General features: G+C 36.2%; 1 protein-coding gene across 1 annotated transcript in view; it reads right to left on the reverse strand.

Annotated features, from left to right (window-relative positions):
* The window catches only part of LOC131065183 (guanine nucleotide exchange factor SPIKE 1), a 193180-nt gene that overhangs the window by 112739 nt on the left and 59872 nt on the right, over positions 1 to 20569 (reverse strand). Inside the window, exon 14 of the mRNA XM_057999628.2 lies at positions 8629 to 8672. Coding sequence (XP_057855611.2) covers positions 8629 to 8672 — 44 coding nt within the window. The remainder of the gene's footprint in view (positions 1 to 8628; positions 8673 to 20569) is intronic.

A 20569-nucleotide genomic window follows, 5' to 3' on the forward strand; every position in this document is an offset into this window, starting at 1 on the left:
GGAGGCTATCAGTGAAGCTCTTCACCTGCCAGAACATAAAGATATGATCTATAAAAGCTTAGAAGGAGCCAGGTCCATGCACGAAGATGATCCAGACACTTGCTTGAGCATCATCAACAAGAATTGGTTACTCAAGAGTCGTCCTCGCCTGAGCAAGATTCCGAACACACCACATAGGATCGACTTCCAGGAGGAGTATAGAGATTTGATAACATTACTCAACCGAGTTACAGGGGCTCCTCAAGCCTTCTATTTTGAGAAGTGGATGTTCTACTTCATCCAAGTGATAGTTCAAGGAAAAGGAACAATTCATTGGGCTAGAATTAGCCATTGCTTGGACGTGCAGTTAAGAAGACTGAAGGCTACCAAGTCCTTCCACATGAGTTCATACATCATATATGCCTTGATCAGGAGTTTTGAATATGCAGGATTACCTCACAGAGGAGTGATCGGAAGAGGGCCCGGGGAAGTCAGAGTTTGTGATTCCTATGTTCATTTGCATCATCCTCCAGGAAGTGACTACAAGTTAGTCAATGATACCTTCACGATGAACATCACCGGGACATTGCAAGGCAGGATTCACAATCGGCTATCTCAAGATGCACGAGAGCTTGTAAAGAGGTACGGTGCTTGGTTCATCCAATTCCAGAAGTTTAAATATATTAGAGTTCATGGATGTCCTTCACCTCCCTACATGTTGCCGAGATATCCGACAGACAGAATAGTGTTACTTGAGGTAACTAGACAGTTGACAGCTTATGCGAAGGCATTCAGACACAGGCATGGAAATGGAGTTCCTGTGCCTATCATACTAGGAAATTCGGTTGAGATAAGTCCTAATGCTCTAGCCATGGATGATGCAGAAAAGGAGTTAGCTTTATATTCATTTTCATTCTTTGCCTTGAGAGAGAGTTTTGATCCTTATGGGTATATAGAGGAGACAGTCGGAAGGAAATGCAGACATGAACCTCAGGTAGAGGACTTTGTGATGAATCTCTCAGATGATCTTGAAGTGAAAAGAAAGATGCATTCCAGATTGCCTTTAGACTTCATCAAGAAATGCAAAATTTACAGAGTGGCCGACCAAGCTCAGGACAGTGCCACACATCTCCAATCATCTTATGACCAAGAAAGCAAAGCAGTGAGGCTAGATTGGAATGAACCTGAAATTTTGGATCTAGGTGCCTTGATGGCTCCAGTTTTGTCTTGTACTCACAGATGGGTTGATGTGCAACATCAAAAGTTGAGAGAGCAGGGCATATCTATGACTTTCACTTTGGAGGAAAGGCCAGGAGAAGGAGGAGCGAGTGTAAGTGAAGGTAATCCTAATCCCAGAAACACAAGCGAAGGCAATCTTCGAAGTGCAAGTGAGGGTACTCCTCATCCTAGAGGCTCAAAGAGAAAGGAGAGACCTGAGAAAAGAGAATCCTCCAAGAAGAAGCCAGAGACCAACCGAGATCGTTCATGCGGCACATCTTCTCGACAAGAGAAGAGGACACTTGAAATGGAGGAATCTATGGAATCAATGGTACAGAACGATAAACATGAAGAAGGACAGGCACCTCAACGTTCATCAAGTCGATCTCTCCAAGTCAATGAGCTACATGAAGACAAGAATGATGAAGAAGTGACATCTCCTCTCAGAGAAGAAGAAACATTGCCTAAGGAGATACAGGTTAGAGAAACAAGATCTGCCATTCCAGATTGGTTAAAAGAGAGACTAACAAGGGTGATTGTGATCGAGGACGAAGATAATGTGATTGATTTAGAGAGCCTTGTTGGAAATTCTCAGGAAGTGACAGAAAAGAGGAAAGCCACTAAGATGTCCAAGATGATCAGAGATGAGACAGGATCCAGGAAATTACAGATAGCTACACCAGTAGTGGACAAGTATGAAGGTGAAATCCTTGCAGAGGAGTATGATGTAGAGACATTTGAGCTTGGTCCACTCATAGCCGAGCAGACATTGGATGAGGCCACTGATTCATTTGAGGCACTTAAGGACAAGCTTAGGGAAGAAATGGAAAAGAATAGAAAGCTTGAGCGAGAGGTCAGTGCTTGGAGAGGCTACTTTAGCCATCTCAATCAGCCTTTGAGGCGTCAGGATCCAGCAGTATCTCCTGCGCAGGCACTTCCCTTTGAATCAATTGGTGAGGCAGAGAGAGTCAGGAGTTTGGTCCAGCTTATGAGCTCTTGGATTGACAAATCCCATACAATTGCTATTGAATTTGCAACAAGGATGATGCAGACCATTCACCGAGCTATCCAGGTTCTTGAGATCATCCACAACCTAATGATAACTGTAGCTGCTTTTGCTCATACTAAGGATGTTATCATTCCTGTCCTGCAAGTAATCAGACAAACATCAAGGAAGATCCTAGCACAAGAAAAGATAATGGATGGAGGACCTCATAGTTTACTCCAATGGTCAACTTTACTCCAGATGAAGGAAGTTCTTTTTGAGGACATCAGTAACAAATGCAATCAAGTTGAAGAGATTATCCATCCGATCCAGGACAAAGTGTTTGAAGTATTATGTACTATTCTTGGCAGGAGGATTGCAGTTGAGACAGATGTGGATTTGCAAGAATTAGAAGAAAGAGTCAAGGTCATCTTTTGCAAAGATGAGAATGTTATTACAGATGAGCAACGGGATCAAATGTTTGCTACCATGCTCCTGATTGAGAAAATCAAAGAACTTGAACCTGGATGGGACACTGCTTTTCTGAAGGCTTTCGATAAGGTCATCCACTTGGAGGAACGAATGAGGAATCCTCCCGAGATTCCAGTTGCTGAGATTGAAGGAATCGTGTCTAGATTCATTGCATATGCTAAGAAAGAGCATTGGAAAGGGAATAAGATTCTAGAAGAAAGGTTGTTATAGATGATGTGGCACCTTAATTATCATTGGTCTATGTCTCCTAGGTTTTTGTGCCAAATTTAATATTTGGCTATGCATTTAATATTGTTCAATAACAAGGGGGCTATTTGTAATAAACCCTAATTCGGGTTTAGGTGTCATAATCTTGGCCATTGATCTTCTTTTGATCTGGACCGTTCATTGGAATTGAGGATGCTATTTATACCCTCATTCATTTTCATTTTGATAGAGATATAGAATTAAGAGAGAGCAATAAGAAATAGTTAGAGTTTAGAGTTTTTTTAGAGAAGCAAGTTATTTTGTAGCAAGATTGAGCTTTGAAGAAGGAATTTCAAACAATTGTTGTTTATGATGGCTTTGAGATCAATAAAATATTGAAGTTATGGTGTTTTATTGCAATTCTTGTGGTTATCTTCATGGTTGTTTACTTTCTTGAATCATTCTCAGTCAAAGTAGTATTTAAGTTTGAAGGACTAAGTGTTGGGCTTGATCTTTGGTGAGATTCACATTCCAAACCACTAGCTTCTTACTGATTGTAGGAACGCCTTGTGTGGTCAACTGGAAAGACTTGAATTACTTAAACCTTCAATCGTCATTGAGCTTTGGATATGTGCCTTCGTGGTAGTGTCCATGATCCTTAATGAATTGAAAGATCATTTGTTACCTTAGAAGATCGCATCAATTTCAGTTGAGTTGTTATTTCATGGCAATATTGAAGTTGGTAGAATCTTACCAAGTCCTGCCAGCATTGAGTCATTCTTAAGGTTAGATTAGAATTTATCTCTTGCAAGCCCTACCCTTTTGATCTTTTTTGGAATCCATTAGTATTAGGAAATCTTGTTCCTGCAATTCGGATACGTAAGTCCCCTTGATGAAACAGCAATCACAACGACCACTGGTGCTTATCCACACGTAGAGGCCCTACATAAAAGAACATTGGAGTCACCCTGATTGATCCTTTTTTGCGATATCTTCAGCAATCAGAGACTTTATTCAAGAGAGGATAAGGTACCCTTGGGTATTTTATTCTGTGTATGATTGTGTACAAAATACACGTCAACACATATGAACTACAGCCTAGGTCAATTGACAATTTATTTTGATAGTGTGAGAGGTTTGCCCCAATAAGCAACATAATATAACCTTTAGAAAGAAACTAGAACTTATGCATGTCCCACCACCAAGGAAAACAATAAAACCTCCAAAAAAGTAACAAAATTATCAAATCACACAATTTGATACATTGAATGCTATAAAAAATTCCATTACTAGAAAAAGTCCCCAAAGAACAAACTCTAGTTAAAACAAAACATTGGACCTTAAAAATAGGAAAGTTGCATCAAACATATAAACCTCTCTTCCAAGAAACAAGACAATGCAAACAACTTTGAAAATGACAAACAAACAAAAAGCCTAGAATACTTAACTCTTTGTGCACGGATTGCTTCATTGGGCTCCATTAGAAAACATCATTACTGGTATTTTAGACTAGCATGCTCCTTTTTATTGGCATCTCTATTGATAGGGCCCTCCTTTCATGTACTCCTTGGGCACTCCTTAGTTGCATCCTTTGAAGGAGACTATTACTAGAGCTGCTAGGATGGAAATCTGCAAACAATGCATTCAAGTAACTTGGACCTTCCCCTCCTAAGCAACTCAAACCAAAGCTCACTTTTTAAATAGAAAATTTCTTAAAAGTGGAAGATGTATCATATGTCATCCTTGGTATTTCAAACATCATTGGTCACATGACCTGAGGTTTTCCCTTGGCCAACAAAGTGTGCCTTCTCATCAACTACATGTTAAAACAAATCATCATATTCTTTATCAATACCAAATCTATTGTCATTTTCAAGGGCCAAGTGTGTGCTCATTTATATTAATGACTTCTCACACACATATGGGTGTACTTTCTTTAGTACATGAAAGAGGCCTTTATTACCAAAACATTTTAAGGCATTTGTTGAGAAGCAATCTTCTCTTTCTATAAAAAGATATGTAAGTTGAATATGTGAATCAAGCATTTAAGGCTTTTTGTAGTGCACATGGCATTCAACATCAACACTCAGTTCCTTACACCCCTCAACAAAATGGCATTGCTGAGACAAAGAATAGAGCATTCAGAGAGATGACCAATAGTAAGATTCATGCCAAGAAGATGGCAATTGTGTTTTAGGTAAGGAAATCGATAGTGCCAACTATATTTAGAACCAAATGACTCAAATGACTCACAAGGTAGTGTGGAACGTGACTCCTAAGGAAGCTTAACTCATGTCTAGATTGATGTTTCTTCATTCAAAGATTTTGATAATGAGGCTTGGGCATTCATTCCAGATGGTCAACATCAAGCCATGGAGAAGTAGAACCAAACACTTATTTTTGTTGGCCATTGTGAGGATGTGAAAGCTTGGACCTAGATGTACTATCCATCTATAGCTTCTTCCTCACTCTCACATACTCATCACTTGTAGATTCTATCTTTCTTGAGGCTGATGAATTTGTTACTGTAGATCCTACACTCTCGTTACACAATCTTTGCCTTACTAGGTTCAAGCGTCTATTGAAAAGGTTGGTCTTTTGTATCATGCAATATCAAATGACCATAAAAAGTTTTCAATTGTAGCTAGTATTCTAGAGTGGGATAAAGCTATAATAGAACAATATTCTTCTTGATTAAGAGTCACACTTAGGGTATTGTTTCTCTTGATGGGGAAAGAAAATATAAGTGCATCTATAGGACCAAGTATGTAATTGTTGGTTCTATTAATAAGTAGTATAAGGCATGTCTAGTCCCCATATGCTTTCGCAAGTTGAGGGTATTGATTTCTCCAAAAGCCACCCCTACCCCTATTGCGAAAGGGCAGCCTCTTCCCCTTGCAGTTTGCATCATTGCCTCATCTAGATGACTTATACACCAAATGATGTTGGGTACATTTCTACAAGTTGGTCTACATAAGTTGAGCAACCATCACGATTTGTACAAGACTCTTCACTCGTTTGCAATCTTCGTCATTCTCTTTATAGTCTCAAACAAGTTTCCAAAGCTTGGTATGAGATGACAGACAATATGAGAAAAATGACAAGTCTTTGCTTGCTTCTAGCCTTACTCATTGCCATTCCGACCATGCAATGTACATTTAGAGGGGCAAAGATAATATTTTTTATTCTTGTCTTGTACATTATATGACTTGATTCTTATCAGTAAGTTCCCTTCATGATACGCTTCTCTCATTGCCATTCTGACCCTGCAATGTACATTTAGAGGGACAAAGATAATATTTTTTATTCTTGTCCTATATGTTGATGACTTGATTCTTATACTTCATGATAAAAAGTGAGCAAGACAATTGGATGGAGTAATTTAACATGTTCCACTTGGGACTTTTCAATTATTTGCTTGGGCTATATCTTTTGTTCTTCAAAAGGTATCTTCATTTATCAATAACAGTATGCTCATGATTTGTTTCATTTCTTTGGCATGGTCGATTGCAATGCTACCTCTACACCTCTTTTAGTGTGACAATATCTATCAATTGCACTGCACCAAGTGGTGATCCTACTTTGTACTAGCAAGTGGTTAGTAGTCTTTGAACCCAACATGTAGTCACTCAAATATTTCCTTTGTAGCCGATCTTGTTTCTATATTCTTTCAACCTCATGAGAGACATTGTAAGGTAGCCCAACGCATTTTAAGGTATAATAGGGGAACTTCACAATTTGGCATTTAATACAGATTGGAAGCTTCTTAGTTTGTGCATTTTGCTAACTCAGATTGGTATGGTGACAACGATCAAAAATCCACTTTAGATTATGCCTATTATATTGGTTCTAGTTCTATTGCATGGTCTTCCAAAAAGTAATTTGCTATTGCATTATCATCTACAAGCATTGAGTAATGAGGGCAATTCTAGATAGCTAGAGTTTCTTTGGCTTTGTCAATTCATGACAAAGTTTGCTTATCCTCAAGATTGTCCCACTACTCTTTGGTGTGATAACCAAGGTGCTATGCACATTTCTTGACACCCAATGGTGCATCAACATGCATTACATATCCAAATCCACATGCTCTTCATTCAATAACTCATTCAAGATGGTACTCACAACTTGGAGTTTTTACCTACAAAAGAGTAAGTTACTAACATTGTTACTAAACCTTTGGCATCAATTGTAATCAATGCTTGGGGCAAAAAGTTGTCCTTGCGGAGTCATCTTGAGTCCTCCTTCATTGTTTAAATTGTACATTGATGCTTAATCAAGCCTAGTTGGCAAGACCCACATCTAAGGATTTGCACTCCCTAAGTTGCACTTAAGGGGGGTGTTTCTATGTTGACATTAATCTATGTGTGTCTTTTATGAATCTGGTTTACTTTTTTATCTTGTTCACACCCTATCATATTCAGCTCATTTAGTGCATTTGTGCTTTCCTAATTTGGTGGAGATGTATTACACACATGACCACATCTACCATTATCCCATATTGATTGTACATTTCTATCTTTTGGTGCTGTATCCTATATATAACCACCTCTATCTCTCATTTGACCATATCTCATATTGTCCCATATTTTACATTTTTAACGGATGTGGTTAGGGTAATATGTATGTAGTGATGTAAACATGCAGACTTGAGAACACATGCATTACGATAACCTCATTCTAAACCAAATAAAAACAATGTTATTGCTTGCCATGTTCTTCACCAACCTAGAACTGCAAATATTTGAAGGTATAAATTTGCAAAAATGAAATAACAGTTCACATGAAAAATGAATCCAAATCAGAAAAATGAAAGACAAAATGCAACTCAAATCAAGCCAATCTATAGTGGAGATATTCCACACAAATTTGGTTATAGAAGCTTACTAATCCTAAAAGATAAGGGACTTTCTCAAAAATATTAGGTTCTGGGTTTTCATTTATAGATTTGATCTTTAAGGGGTCTGTGGCCAAGGTTCTCCAGGGATGAATACACCTTCAGCTGTCTCAACTGTTTCCAAATGCCCTAGTTGTGATTAAATACAGATAACCAACCTGCTTGTAAGGAATGAATTTGGGGTTTTATCTATGTATTAGCTATCTTAAATCAACTTGTTCAAAAAAATTTGGCTTCAAAGTCTGGACAAGTTACAGCGAAAAAGGAAAATATACCACTGACTTCCAATTCTTCACTGGTAATTTAATTGGATATAGCATGGCTCATGACTCGACCAAAATCATAGAGCATAACAAGTTGGTACAAGTCATGTCACTAAGTTAAGAAAACTACAGGCAAAAGTTAAGCAATTAGTTAGTTGACCATTTGACCCAATATATCTATGATTATGCACACCAAATGTGAGCTATTCCATAAGCTCATTATACATCTTTCTATCAGCCCCTAGATGCATGATGCAAAGTTATAGCAAAACTCTTATAGTAGAGAGAAATTGCAATGATTATTACCATGCTTAAACCAAGTCCCTGAAATACACTTCATTAAAATTGAAAGTAGATGTCAGTGAACCACTGAAAAATGTGTTAAGCAAAGGTACAAAAGAAATGCAGAACTGATTTCTATCCATGAAAAAATTTATAGTAAATTGTTGTAGATAAAGCTAATATCACTGAAAAAGACATTTGATTTCAGATGAGGAATATTTATCACACTTTCTGAAACATTAAGAGTGGCATCAATAGTAACTTATAGTTTTGCCTTTTCCATACTAAAAGCAATCCAATTACCAAAATGATTAAGGTGAAGAACATACTGCACATGTGTAGACAGTGGAAGAGCAGCATAACCCACAATAACCTGATGGTTTACAATAAGGAAACAAATTTCAATTAGTTTATTACCAATAGATCTAGTACACCATAAATAAATTTAATTCTATTAACTCTTGCTAAAAGGCAACTAAAAGTGAAAAAATTATTGAATTTACAATTCGATATGATCAAAGCATGTGCATTTTGCCCTATACTCGTGCCAAAAAAATTTGAGTAAACAACATGAATTAATATAATGTAAAATCATATCACATAAATGATAAAAGTGACTGCTTTAAAGATCTTCCATATAGATCTTCAAAACAAACCATTTTTAGATTAAAAAAAATATGAGATCATTTTCTCTGCATCCCATTTCAAACTCTTTATTCAATTTGCTTTGAAAGAAAAGAAAATCAATTAACTAATATGGATCTCCAAAACAAAATATTTTTAGATCAAGAAGTTCATAAAGCTCAATCTTCTTATTGTTTTTACACATAGTTTCTTATGAATGAACTTGCTTTATGTGCACTTAGATATTCCAATTTCCAAGCTTCAAAACTCCACCACCTAAAATATCAAGCTCTTGTGAAATGTGGTATCAATTGAAAGTCAGACATATAAGACCTTTCATGGAATTCGCTCAACTATTATCTGTTTCTTGTTTCGCTTCTAACTCGAGAAAACTTAAAGATCACAATATCATAGAATATGTTTATAGTGAACTTATGTTAAACCATGTCTTATACTATGTGTAATCCTCCTCTTATACTATGGTACCATTTTAAGGGAAGGGTGGTAGTGTACATATATCCTTCTCATGTAATGAGATACCAAACTTAAGACTCTACATAAGTTGAATTTTTAGATTCCAATTCATACAAAATAACTAGATCATAGCTGTTACAAACATTGTTTTACTAACAATAAAAACTAAATTCAAATTGAACATTGCCACATAGCAGCAAGGACTGCCTTTGTTAATTTGAATTTAAGGAATTGCATGGAAAAAACGATTGTTGAACAAAAGAACTATTTTAATGTAATTGTTAACTCAAATTAACACACAAATTACATGAAAAAAAAAAAAAAAATTGTTACTTTTATTTACAATTTATCCTCAACCAATTAAGAAGACAAGGAAGAAGATAACTCCTCCTTTGTCTCGGTTAACTTCTAAGTCAACTCCCTTCATTTAATAGTTCTGAGGAGAAACTAAATTCTAAGTATTTTAAATTTAATTATTCTCCACCAATTAGAGAACACAATTATTGGAGATAAGTCTTCAATTTAATATTCTTAATTAAAATAATATTATTCAAAAATGAGAAAAATAAAGTTATAAATAATGGGAAGGGGAAAAAGAAAAGGAGAGGATCGTCGAGAGCAAGTACTTAAAGGATCACAAGCTAGGGAGCATGACTAAGGTTGAATAAAAATGATTTGTGGCATTCCAGGTAGGTGGTTCTAATATTCTTCCCTTTGTACAAAGAAATTTATTATTAAATCTGAAAACCTTTTAATAGCTATCAAAATGCGGAGCAAATTCTATCTCAATCTCAGTGTCCTTTTTAGAATTACAATTCTAAAAAATGTGTGTTAATGAAATCATAAACAAAAATCATTTACAAAGATAGGTAAAAATATAACAGAGATATACAAACTTAGCAATTATTTCTCCTACTGATTTCTACTATAGAAAACATTAATGTTTGATTGAAGTTTTGCCTAGAAAATTAAAAAATAGCTAAAAAGAAGAAGAAAAATAATAAAAAACTATAGTGTATACATGCATATATATATCACCCAGCTTTTTTACTTTTCTTTCTATTAAATAATATTGTGAAATTACTCCTCTCTCTGGCAAAAATCTCAGTCCTAACACAAACACACACACACACACTCTTCTAAAAAATGCAGTGTTCCACGGGGACGCGTCCCCCCCCTTTTTTGGCGCGTCCCCTCGTCAAAAACGTCTCGGGGACAGGGGGATGGGGACGCGACGTCCCCCGCCGTCCCGCCACCGCCACCCAAGCGCCGCGTCCCCGCGTCTCCCAGGGAGACATGGAGACGTGGAGACGTCTCCTTGGGAGACGTTTGGGCGTCTCCCAAAGAGACATGGAGACGCCTCCACGTCTCCTTGGGAGACATTTGGGCGTCTCCCTGTCCTTCAAGAGACGTGCAGACGTCTCTCCAAGGACGGGGAGACGCCCAGACGTCTCCTGTCGCCCCCACTTATATGCAATGTTTAAAATTAAAATTTAAAAAAAAAGTGAGTTTTTAAGTTTTTTGAGGGTTAAGGGGTAACTCTGATTGGATGTGGGCCAATAGAAAAATAACACCCGACGCGCACCCCAACTTGGGGGCATTGCCCCCAAACCCCCGTTGAAAAATATAGGGGGAAACCGCGCCGATAGAAGTAGGGAAAATCTAACCTCCGAGTTTGATTAGGCTCCATATAACAACACAACTTAGAAATCTTGGTATTTAGATTTAGTATTTCAAATTTCCTATAGTCTCATTTGAAATGTAAATTTTTACACTGTAATACTGTCATACATCTTTTCAAAACTAGTTTTTCAAGTACTATATGTATATGTACAAGTATATGAGCACCACCACCCCGCCACCCCCCCGCCGTCCCCCCGCCGTCCCCAAATTTAGGCCCTTGGTCCCCCCGTCCCGGAAACGCGTCCCCCCCGTCCCTCCGTCCCCCCGTCCCCAACGCCCGTGGAACACTAAAAAAATGTGTGTTAATGAACTCATAAACAAAAATCATTTACAAATATGGGTACAAATATATACAAAGAGATACAAACTTAACAATTATTTCTCCTTCCAATTTCCACTGTAGGAAACATTAATGTTTGAGTGAAGTTTTGCTCAGAAAATTCAAAATAGCTAAACAAAAGACAAAAACATACATATAAACATATGCATACGTATATACACCCAACATTTTGATTGCTCTTTTTATTAAATAATATTGTGAAATTCCTCTGCTCTCTACCAAAAATCTCAGTCCTAACACACACACACGCATAAGCACACACACACACACACAAGAAAACTCAAAACAAATAAAATCAAATAAATATTGATTTAAATTTTCAAATACATATGTGTGTGCTTCAAAGGGGATTGGGGCCTCAACCTGGTAAGCCAGGCCATTTACCCCCGCTCCCTTCAGAGATTGCAGCTGCCACAAGAAGCCGCAGTCCCCCAAAAAGGCCCGCAACTTGCTATGGCAAACTGCAGGTCCCAAAGGGTCTGCAACCTGCAATAAGCATGCTGTGGCCCTAATTGGATTTCACTATATGCATATATATGTATATGTACGTACAATATTATGCATTATGGTAATGGAACTAATATATTATGCAAAACTAATTATACATAAGTATAGAAAAATAATATATGTATAGAATAAGAATAATTAAATGTAAAGGATCATTTTGTTACATAACAACAACAATACAACTCTTAAAGCATAGCTTAATATTGGAAGATCACCTTGTAATATTATTTATTAAAACCCTACTAAGATTTAGTTTAGAACTTGTATTTGTGACGTAGGACAATTCCTTATAATTTGTTCTAAGAAAATTTGTAACGCTCCTTCCACACATTCTAGAGTTAAAATAAAACGACTCAACTCAAACTAGAAGCTAGTTACTCAGAACAATAAAATGGCATAATGATTAACAAATGGATAATTCCTTGGAATGGGTTTAGAGACATTACTCTAAGACAGGATTATATTTTAGTACAAGAGACTCTTAAACCTCTATCATTTAAATTTTCCCTTAATCATAGGCCAATCTAGGTTATAGCACACACCCAAACTCACATAGAATGTAATCAAAAATTTGTTCATAGAATTTTTCCTTTATATTGCATTCTTTTATTATGCTTCCAAAATAAAAGCTTAATTGGATTATGAAAATTCAACAAACAATAGCAATGACAAGTAGAGAAAATCAAAGGAATCACATTTGATCAAAACATTCAAAATTTCACAAATTGAGATCGTTTTATTTTTAGATCAATGTTATTAGACAAAAACAGTCAATACTACTTCAATATCCCTGAATTCATCCATAATTGCTAGACCCTCACATTTGATCAAATCATAGGAAAATTTTACAAGTTGAAATCTTTTAATTTTTAGATCAATGTTATTAGACAAAAATGATCAAATACAACTTCAATATCCCTTAATTCATCCATTGCTTAACATCAATTTTATTTTAGCATATAGTTAGAAAGCATTGCTTTGATAATTTTACTTTAAAATAGAATTTGAGCTTCAAATTAACATTTGATTTAACTCAAGACAGCATCATTAATGCATAGCATCAATTAACCTCTCATCGATATGCAGAAGTTGTCACCATAACTAGTGGTTACCATTAAATGATATTGTTTGGTTTATTTGAAAACCCAATGAGTTCTAAAGATCGAATTAAGTATCACAGCCAATCAAATAAGTTATTTAATTTTAAGTCAATGACCCTCTTTAATGGATACTGTAGGATACTATACCAACTTATTAATTCAACTACATAAAATATTGTTTCAATTGCAATTAGTATTAAGAAATATTTTCTTTTAAGTTCTTACTTTATTAATGTAATTTCATTTAGTGTATGTTAAGAATTTTAAAATTCTTTCATTTCTAGATTAGTTTAGACAACTTAAACAAGATATGAAACAAAAGATAGCAAGGTTCAGTATCAATGGTGCCTTTGGTTCACATTTACAAATAATGTCATCATAATTCAGCTACTACACTCATAGCCTCATACAACGACGACGACGGCGATGACATCTATGGCATCGTCCCATTGACTAAAATCCAAGGAATGGATAACATTCCTTGGATTGCAACTTAAGAAGATAATTCAAATAAACAAAATGATGTTAGATCAAACTAAGAAATACCATGTAATTCCATGGAAAAGCAGAAATATTTTCATATAATTTAAAGGAATATAATTATAATATTTTGAGTTGCAAGAGGAAATGAAATCATCATGTTGAAGATCACGAAGATTAGAACTATCATTACATAGTTCAAAGTCACTTTATTATTATTTCATTAGGACTACTCATTAGAAGAAATTGGTCAATAAGTATCGGTCATGACGACCAAATACTTTGAAATTAAATGCTTCCCTTTGTAGGTAGCAGTCACATAGGACCTATCTAGGGAATAAGAGCCCTATAAAGGGCTTCATATCCACATAAATAATTAAAAACAGGGTTTAAAAAATAAAACCACATATTATTACACTTTAATCTCGTTTGGAAGCAATCTATATAGGCAATCTAGTGAACATAGTAGGTTCCCAAAACATAGGGGTTCAAGTACATTGTTGGGAAGGTACCCAAGAAACATAGAATCAACTTCTATATTTATTTGAAATCAAAAGCCCAAAAGAGCCATTCAGTAGAACCTATGTGTAAAATCACTAAGATGAAATACGACACATATTCATTATATGCTGTCCCGAATGGATTACTTGACTCCAAGATGATTTAGGCCAAATTTCAAGGCGAGAGTCAAGTCTATAGTTTACTCCTAAAAGACATCAACTTAATTGCCCTCCCAATAGTGGAGTGTAATTTTCAATAAGTGACTCGGGACTTGAATGGTATCGGAGTCAGAGACTCTAGCCAGAGCATATACCTGCCCTTTATGGATAGGTGCCTATCATAGACGAACAGAGGGATACTTGTCCAATATGGACAAATGCCTAACCCATATAGTTGGATGCTTATCTTGAATGGATAAAAACCTAACCTGTATGGATACAAGTACCTAAATATACAAATAAATGAACAGATGACTAAAAATAATATACAACAAGCAAACAAGAAATTTAGTTGTAATTTTGGGTATGACAGTGGGGTCCTCTAAGAAAACATGACAGTTTGTACATCAATATTAATAACATATATCATTATGATGAGAGGTGTTATACAATGGTATCAACAAATCATCATATCATGATCATGAGCATGAAAAAATATGAAACACAACCAACACATGGTCAATTAACTAAAACTATAAAATAACTAAAGGTTGATATCTCTCAACATTTTTTTTGATAGATGTAATTCAGATGTATATATTAGCATATTAATAAATATCATAACAAGTATTAAAAAAGTAATTAATATATTACTATCAATATTAAGATTAAATTACTGATTTTAAAATTAATAAATATAATTTATTGTATTAATATTATATTATATTTATATAATTAAAAACTCCTAAATAGCTCCTAAATAGCTCTATAAAAAGATCAATACTTCTTAAATAGTTCTATGGGGTAAAAAATAACTTTTTAAATAAATAAAATAGCTCATAAGTAAATAAGAATAGCTCTTCAAATAAAAAGAAATTTAAAACATAAAAAGAAATGAATCCAGAAATAAATTAAAATAACTCTGAATATTAAAATAAACAATGTAAATAAAATAAACCATTGGATTATAGGTTAAAAAAAATGGTGCGGCAGAGAGGAGCGAAAATCAGATGAGATATTCCAAGGAAAAACCCTAGCCCAGTAAATCCTGAAAATATAGACCCACAAATTGATCTTTCTGACATTGTAGACCGAGACATATTGTCTTACAAACACCTAGCCATAATCTGATGAATTATTGGTGAGAAGAAGGCGAGGGAGGAAATTCGTAAATGGGTTAATCAAAATTGGGATAAAGCAAGATAAGTATATTTTTGATGCAAAGACAAATCTTCACGGTAGAATTCGGTAGTGAAGAGGAAAGAAATGAGATTTTATTAAAAGGCCCATGGAGATTTGGTGTGTCTTATGTATATACGCATGGATGGGTTCCAAATTTTGACCCAACAATCGCAAAACCAAACGAAAACCCACAATGGATGCACCTATATAATCTTCCCTTTGAGTTTTGGAGCAAAGATTGTCTGTGGAAGATTGGGAATGATATAGGACAAACTGTAGAAATAGATATGGGAGACGATGATCAAATACTATTTGTGCGGATAAAAATGCTAACAATATTCCCAATCTCAAGCAAGTTAAATTGGGTAACTTATGCTGGTAAATTGATACAGAAAATTTAAAGGGAAGCCAAAATGTTTTATTGTTCTAGATGCCAAAGACGGAACCACAATTTGGAAAACTGTAGAGTAACGATTAATAAGACTTGAAGACAAAAAACCACCAAAGACGAATTAGATAATAATCAAAATATCGAGGGAGAGATAGAAATTGATAAGGATTGAATGTTAATTGATAAGGATCAAAATTTTATAATATTGAAGAAAATCAAGCACTTGAGGAGCCTAAAAAGTTGGCATTGATTTGACATCAAAAGACCCATACGGAAACGCCAATTAGAGCAATTTCAGGAGCAATAAGTGAAGATGAAATTGATATAATTGAACCAAGAACCATTAGCCAAAGGTTGGCAAAACCAATTAAGGAGAAGCCTTCAAAACCAAGAACGGGGAGGAAAACTAATAATAAGAAGAGAGAGGAGGACGAAATGTTACTTGATCAATCATCCATCAAAACATACCTATTGAGATCCAAGGGAGGCAAAACCTCCCTGGGAGGGCAATGAAGATACTCACATGGAATGTTAGGGGCTTAAATGCCCGTAACAGGAGGGGCATGATCAAGCACCACATAGAAAGCCAATTGATCGATATAATAGTGTTACAAGAGAACAAACTTTCGAAAGAAAGTGCAGATGCCTTTGTAAAATATTGTTACGGATGGTTGGGGTTTGCACAAGCAATGGAAGGAGCATCAAGAGGCTTGTGTATGATGTGGAAACCAATCAAAGTACCAATTTCAATTATATCCTCTAGCCAATATTTGATAAAAACAGAGGTAAAACATTCCAATTTAGACCTTAATTTTATTCTTTAAAATATCTATGGTCCATCAAAAATACTTGAGAAGCAAGAACTTTGGAGAACATTGGGAGCAGATTTGCAAGGTCGTCAGAATAAAGCAATTCTAGCAAACATACATATCATACTTTTAAAGGGGTCGGATGAAATATTTTGGTGTGCAGCAGTCGGGATGCTACACACCAAAATTGGGTTATAAAGTATTGTGGGGAGACTAGGAGAGGTGTGAGTGGAAAACAATTGTATTGGCACCCAAGCATCCTACCCAAGGCATGTGCATTGACATGGTTAGTAGTGCAGAATAGGATACTTACAGGAGAAAGGCTGCAAAATAGGATTCTCGGGCCTTTTTAGATGCCCGTTATGCTACAATAATGAAGAAACATTGGACCATTTGTTCGTTCAATGCGGGGTTGATTAAGAATGTTGGCAATACTTTTTAACAAAGCTAAACTTTCAAGGCCCAATGCCAAATATTCTTAAGGAAAATTTTACTTGTCGGCCAACTTTACATAAGAGACGGGTGTGGGGAGGTTTGTGGTTTGCTAGTTGATCAGAAATGTTGGCAATACTTTTTAACAAAGCTAAATTTTCAAGGCCCAATGCCAAATACTCTTAAAGAAATTTTTACTTGTTGGCCAACTTTACATAAGAGACATGTGTGGGGAGGTTTGTGGTTTGCTATACCGATGACACTCATATGGACAATACAGAAGGAAAGCCACCAACGAATATTTAGTGGCAACGAGACAAACTTCAAGGCTATTCTCTACAAAATGGAAGTAGCCATAAGCGAACACATAAATAGTATAGTAGCGGCAAAGGTACAGAATGAATTTACTTCGTGGGATCACATAATGCAAATGATATGGCCACACCTAATTCCACCAAAGATGGATACAATCATGAATATTGGGGCTCGGGCTAATGTCCGATGGAGTCTCCCACCAAGGGGTCGTCTGAAACTTAATTTCGATAGAGCATCAAGAGGAAATCCAAGCCGCTCAAGAGCCAGATTTATCATTAGAAATGATACGAGGTCCTTGGTGTGGTTCGTTTCTATTAAATTGCCCAAAGGCACAAACAACAAAGCTGAATTTGCCGCCATGTTGGCTGATCTAACAATGGTGAAGGAAAAGGAACTGAGAAGTTTAGACATTGAGTGTGACTCAATGAATATAGTGCATGCAATTGCTAAAAGGAATGCGCCCAGTTAGAAGACCAAGATGTGTGTTGATGGGATCAAAAAAATCCTTAGACATTTCGAGGAGTACATAATAAGGCATGTGTACAGAGAAGCTAACACCACGACAAACTTTCTGTCAAACCACACAATTGACTAGGCAAAAGAGACTATAATTGATTACGAACCTTGGACGTAGAGAGGTTTAAACTTCAGTAGAGATCGAGAAGGATAAGATGAAGGCATCCCTTTTTATGGCCTTTCTATCAATTCGGGCTAACAAAGAGATTGAGTCAAATTTCTCAAGCAGAATATGGCGATGGATAAGGCTGTAGTAAAGACAAAGGTCAATTCCCGAGAGGCTTTTAAGCAAATATGAAGAGATATTTGGGACATAGAGGAAGGGTTAGCAAACGTAGGAACAATGGCAGAATTTTTGGAGATTAACATCCAGGGTGTTGAATGCAAGTGCGATGAATCGATTGAGGAGCAATTACAAGAGCAATTTGTGATTGAAGGTTACATGGAGGAGGGCGTAATGCGAGCAATCTTGGGGAAGAAGACTCTGAAAGGCCCCCACTCCCACAATGTTGCCATTCTGGAGTGGTTTACCTACACTGTTGCCAGAACTACGAGAGACCACAAAGTGACAGAGAAGGTTGTGGTTAGAATGGTTTCTCCCTAGTTCAGTCAACAGACGATTGAAGCACTCGAGGAGATGGACATTGCAGATTTCAAGGGTCTGGTGGCAAATGCTTTCAACATTCAAGAGCTGCTTGGAAAAAATAATATGTTTGATACAATCATGAATATGAGAGATGTTCTCGGTAGAAACAATCTAGAGACTTTTGAATACATGATGTTTGTAAATGGGAATTTGTTTCCCCCAATATAGATTCAGAGACTACAGGAAGTCATTTAGGCTATCAAGACTCTGATGTTCTCTCTTTGTGACTAAAATGTAACTTTTTCTAAATGAATATAAAGGTAGCTACCCCTAGGTAGCAATTTGCCCAAAAAAAAAAAAACCAGTGGATTGACAATCGAATGAGTAGCCTTGACATAGATGTTTTAATTTTAAATGGATCATAGACTTTATAGTACACAGAAAGCCAATTAACCTTAAATGCCTTTGCAACTTTTGTTTTAAAGTTCCTTTTCACTTTGACATGGTATCCCTCTATTCGTAGAACAATGCTACCTCTGAGTGGCAAATTTTATTTTGTCATGCAACTTCATCAACCACTGTGGACTGTCCATTGAATCCCCTCTACCCAAGTAGTATTGTTTCATCTCAGAAGAGATGCTCAGTGGTTAATCTTTCTTTGCTATGCAGTTTCCCCATGGTATATGCATTGTTTGTGGGCCAACTGCTTTTTGCTACATGGTTTCTATATCATGTCACTAGTGGAGCAACTTTTTTTTGTGGGGGCTAGCATGGATTGGCAGGCCGACAGTAGCACACCGTGTATCGTTGTTGAAGTGCATGACCCAAACGTACATTCAATGTTGTTCTTCTCTATGATGGGGTTTTTGTATTCGACCACTTGGTGACTGTGTGGGATTGATTGTGGTTTGTCGTGCCTTGATACATGGTGGAGTGCTTTTTGTCTATAGTTGGTTGACTGACTATAATATAACTTGATGTATAATATGAAATAAAGCAATTTGAATTTTCTATTTACATATACAAGTTGTTAAAATATTCGATGTTATTAAACAATAGAGCGAGAGCTCTACATAAAGAATTTACAAGAGACAATGTTTCAAAAAGAAACAATCATAAACAGAAGTTGGAAAAAAAAACTAACTAAAGGCGACTAAGATGACTAAGATGACCATTAAAGAAACATTACAATATTTTAATAACCTCCTGTTGGTGTCTGTTTTATCATCTACCAAACATTAGGATAGGATACCCGAAGGTATTCTATCCTCTCCTGAAAAATCACTACTAATTCCAAGGTCTATATGTGCGAACAAGCGACTTTAGTGGAATAGCTTCTTGGGTAGTGTATGCTGAAATTTTCAAGAGGGACTTACGCTTGACAAGTATTCTTGAACTGCTGGACTTAGATGGATTTAGCAATTTAGGCTCTTCTTTTTGGGGTGGGGGGATTTTTTGGGATTTAGACTTTCAAAAGAAAGGGAAAAAGAGATAGGGTTTAGGAAGGCTAATCTAATCCTACGAACTCTGGAGACGGTGTCAATTGGGTGCTCTTGGGAAACCAAACCTTGCTTCGCCACACTAGGGACAACTACATAAGGCCGGTGCAATCTTCAATGGGTTGTGCTTATGATCGAGATGTTGGGATGCACAGGGGATGGGCTCAGACTAACTTTGCACAGTAGAATGGAAATCATCCATTTACCAAAAGTATGAGTGGAGATACACCGTCAATTGATACTTATCAAATCCTTCATTCAAATTAACAACAATGAAAGCAAATCTAGATTAATATTAACTAAGTGTTGAGGCAATTGAAACCATGCAAATCATTCAAATAATAGAGATTACAAAGCAGCGCACATGCAATATATTATCTGGAAATGACCTTAAGCAACAATACATCAAAAACCTCACACTCTCCAAATGAGAGGAGGTAGCCTTATATAGTTTTCAAGAATAAATGAACGGCCGAGATCAAACAGTGATCAAGAGCCCAGATTGAAAGCTATAAACCCTAATTAGGGTTTCCCAAAACTAACTACCCTCGACCAATTACATCTGGGACACCTGTCCTTCTTGCTAAATATGAACCATCAATGAAAATAGAAGGTTGTTGCATTGTGAAGTGTGCCCTTCTAGAAGCTTCTGGATAAGTCAGGTTCATTGAAC

The sequence above is a fragment of the Cryptomeria japonica genome, chromosome 10 (assembly GCF_030272615.1).
Source record: "Cryptomeria japonica chromosome 10, Sugi_1.0, whole genome shotgun sequence".
NCBI lineage: Eukaryota > Viridiplantae > Streptophyta > Pinopsida > Cupressales > Cupressaceae > Cryptomeria > Cryptomeria japonica.